The 3453-nt window shown below is 35.9% G+C and overlaps 1 protein-coding gene across 1 annotated transcript in view; it reads left to right on the top strand.

Moving 5' to 3' along the window:
* The first annotated feature begins 405 nt into the window (after positions 1 to 405).
* LOC106875971 (uncharacterized) overlaps positions 406 to 3453 on the top strand; it is a 27540-nt gene continuing 24492 nt past the window's right edge. Inside the window, exon 1 of the mRNA XM_014924314.2 lies at positions 406 to 827. Coding sequence (XP_014779800.1) covers positions 637 to 827 — 191 coding nt within the window. The 5' untranslated portion in view covers positions 406 to 636. The remainder of the gene's footprint in view (positions 828 to 3453) is intronic.

A 3453-nucleotide genomic window follows, 5' to 3' on the forward strand; every position in this document is an offset into this window, starting at 1 on the left:
ATTTTAAAAGTTTTGAAATATGAAATAAATGTGAACAAGAAGTTTCTTTTAAGTTTGCTCTCACAATCCTCACCACAGCTCTCATACACACACACACACACACACACACACACAGTGGAAATTAAAAACTTTCGATTTTGAAACTGCTCTGGAAAGGTAACGTTTCGCCCTCTACGTCCTCTACTATCCTCATTAAACACTACATTTATTTACTTGTCACCAACAATTGATGTATCTCCCTTCCTCTTTCAGTTTTGCTAATATCCTCAACTTCGCAGAATGACAGCTTCTATTCAGACTATATAATATGTGTAAGTTCGTATGTGTGAGAGCGAACGAATAAGCATGCGAAATGTTATAAATAGCAATTCAAAAAAAAAAACTTGATCGGCGGATTTTCCTGACACGTCATTATGTACGTCAGCACCGGATGGCAAGTAAAACAGTCAGTCACAAGAGAAGTTATAGCATTTGAGTGTACAGGAGAGATCGGCTGCACATATTATCTACTTCCTTCCCATTCAACAGTTGATTCATCTACCCTGAATACTACGATAAACAAAATCACTTTATGTTGCCGGCTTACGAGTAGTAATCTTTTTTTTATTTTATAACCGAGATAATATATCATACCAAATGGATACCTTCATGAGTTTATTCCAAGTTAAATTTCAAACAAACGATGTACTTGTCGTATCCGCGACTATAAATTTATGCGCGGTTTTACTTTTTTTTCTATTAAAATGTTTAACCCTTTGTCGGAATACAAACGAAGTGACATGTTATAATGAAACTCCGACGGTACGAATGCTCCAATTGGCCATACTGTAAGTAGTTTAAAACTTCTCAACTATTCTGATACTTTCGTTTTATTGAGTTCTTCTATAAGAAATTACTATAACCATTACACTGATTCCAGACCCGGTTAAATGTGTACAAGACATGCACTGACTTATACTCGATCATTCATACTCTAACCCTAATTTTTTAAAACCTATTTTGTTAATAGGAGGGGGGAAAATTCCAAATGGAAAATAAGTTGTTTGATTCTTTTGCACTTGCAAGAATACACAGAATTAAAAAACACAGAAAAAAGAAGTTACGAGGAAATAATACATATTTTTGAGTGTACAGCGGAATCAACCAACTTATTTTCCACAATTTCTGTTTCGGAGCTAAAACACCGAAATATCCAAGAAGTTTCTGATGGGTACATAATCTAGTGTATTAACAGAAGTGTTCCCCCGCCCTCACCACCACACACACTACTTTGATTCCCTGTGACTTTATTAGAAATGCATACTTTCCAATGAAAATTTCCATATATACATTTTAGATTATACCAAGAAAAGTTGTAATTGGCGGGGAGTGGTGTGACCGGATAATCCCCCTAATTTAAACTCCCGCTCCTCCACTTTCACAGAATCGTAATCTACCCCAACTATAACGAATCGATGGAAAATTTAATTAAAAATATGCATTTTTAAGAAAGTTACGAGGAAACTTGTGGAGGGAGCACACTTCTGTAGTTATGCCCATAAACCGGAACCATTTTAATTCATTGAAAATGAAAGATCTAGAAGCGGAGACAGTTTTGTTCTTTTTTTTTTTTTGTTTTTTTAATATTGTTATCCCTTTAATCATAAGTGAGGTGAGTTCTGGTATTGTGTCTCCCCTGAAAACTGGCAGCAACACAGACTGTCAGGGTATATAGCTATTGATTGTATCGTTATGTAATGCGAATTTACTACCATTATCGCTAGACTGACTTCATCTTTCACCTTTCTGCGCCAGATGATATATGTAATTTCTTTAAATTTGATCTTTCCTGCTCGTCCCTTATAAATTCGTGGTTATGTTGCCTATGGGAAAAATCAATGATGGACTTTCAGAGTAGCTGACCCCATATACGTTTCTTTCGGGATTCTTAGAAATGTTATAGAGATCCTTTTTTGTTTTTTGGTTTTTTTTAATGATTAAGCGTTTTTTAATGATTAAGCGTTTTGCCACAACCCCACTCCCATCATCAAACAATTTTCATCATCATCATCATGAAAAAAATAAGTACGTAGGTGTCGATTCGTTCGACTAAAATTCTTCAAGGCAGTGCCCCAGTATGGCCACAGTAATCACTGAAAGCAAAGATAAAAGATCCCTATCAACGGAGCCGTCTTCATCGTCGTTGACCAAACCTATTCAAACAGATCGATATTCACGCTGCGACAGTTTAATCTTTTTCCTTTATTTTGTATTCCTGTATATTTTTTAATCCTATTTTGCCGAAATACCGTTCCCCAGAATGTAGATTATGTAATGTTGATCTTCAACTGAACCTCCCCCCCCCCCTTATTTATTAATTTTTTTTTTACGGAATCCCACGTTTTAGGCTATGGAGATTCCGATTCTGAAAAAAAATTGTTTGAAAAATTTCAATCCCCACCCACCCACCAAGCAGGCTATTTACATACTAGAAATAACAGCCAAATCTCACAAAACTAGTGTTAGGGTTAGGGTTAGGGTCAGGGTTACGGTTAGGGTCAGGGTTAGGGTTAGGGTTTGAGTTAGGGTTAGGTTTACCGTGTGGATCTATATAAAAACCGGGAGGGGGGGAATCGAAATTTTGAAATTGAGATTTTTGAAAATTTTTTTTCAGGATCGGAATCTCCATAGCCTAAAACGTGGGATTCCGTAAAAAAAAAAAAAATAATAATAAGTGGGGAAAGGTTCAGATTACATATAGTCCATCTGGACCTTCAAACCTATAGATAACGAAAAGTTTAAAATGCTAAAATTACGGCAGTTAGTGTCAATAAAACCGGAGCGAATTGGATACAAAGATCCGAAACTCCTCCGAAAGAAAATACGTATTTTTTATTTCTCTTAAGTTTATCAACATATTTGTATTCTAAACTCAGCAAAGTTTCATTAAAAAATACGGATGTTCTAGAATGTTATGAAGAAACAAACGCAAATCTATTGTTAGGTGTGGTTTCCGTGCGTGTCCCGTTAATCGTTATGCTGACACAAATATCGTGTGGCGAAATGACTTCTGCGTTTAATTGACATCAGCGACTAACGATATAATTGCAACATTACGTATATACGTAACGTAACTGAAATTAAATAGGACAGCAATAGTTCCTGGAAATTTAATATTTATCAGTAACTTGCCTGTTAATACTTAGATACGTTCTTTCTTTCTCTCCCATACATATACACACGTGTGTGTGTGTGTGTGTGTGTGTGTGATTGCACAAACAAAAAGTGATAAAAATTTAAGTGTAAATAACAGAAGTTTTGCTTTCCTCGAAACGTTTCTCTTTCTTTCTCTCTCCCTCTTCTCTCTCTCTCTCTCTCTCTCTCTCTCTCTCTCTCTCTCTCTCTCTCTCTCTCACACACACACACTTTCGTGCATATGTGTGTGCCTGTGTCTATTATTACTTTTAGTCATTG

Source organism: Octopus bimaculoides, chromosome 1 (assembly GCF_001194135.2).
Source record: "Octopus bimaculoides isolate UCB-OBI-ISO-001 chromosome 1, ASM119413v2, whole genome shotgun sequence".
Classification (NCBI taxonomy): Eukaryota; Metazoa; Mollusca; class Cephalopoda; order Octopoda; family Octopodidae; genus Octopus; species Octopus bimaculoides.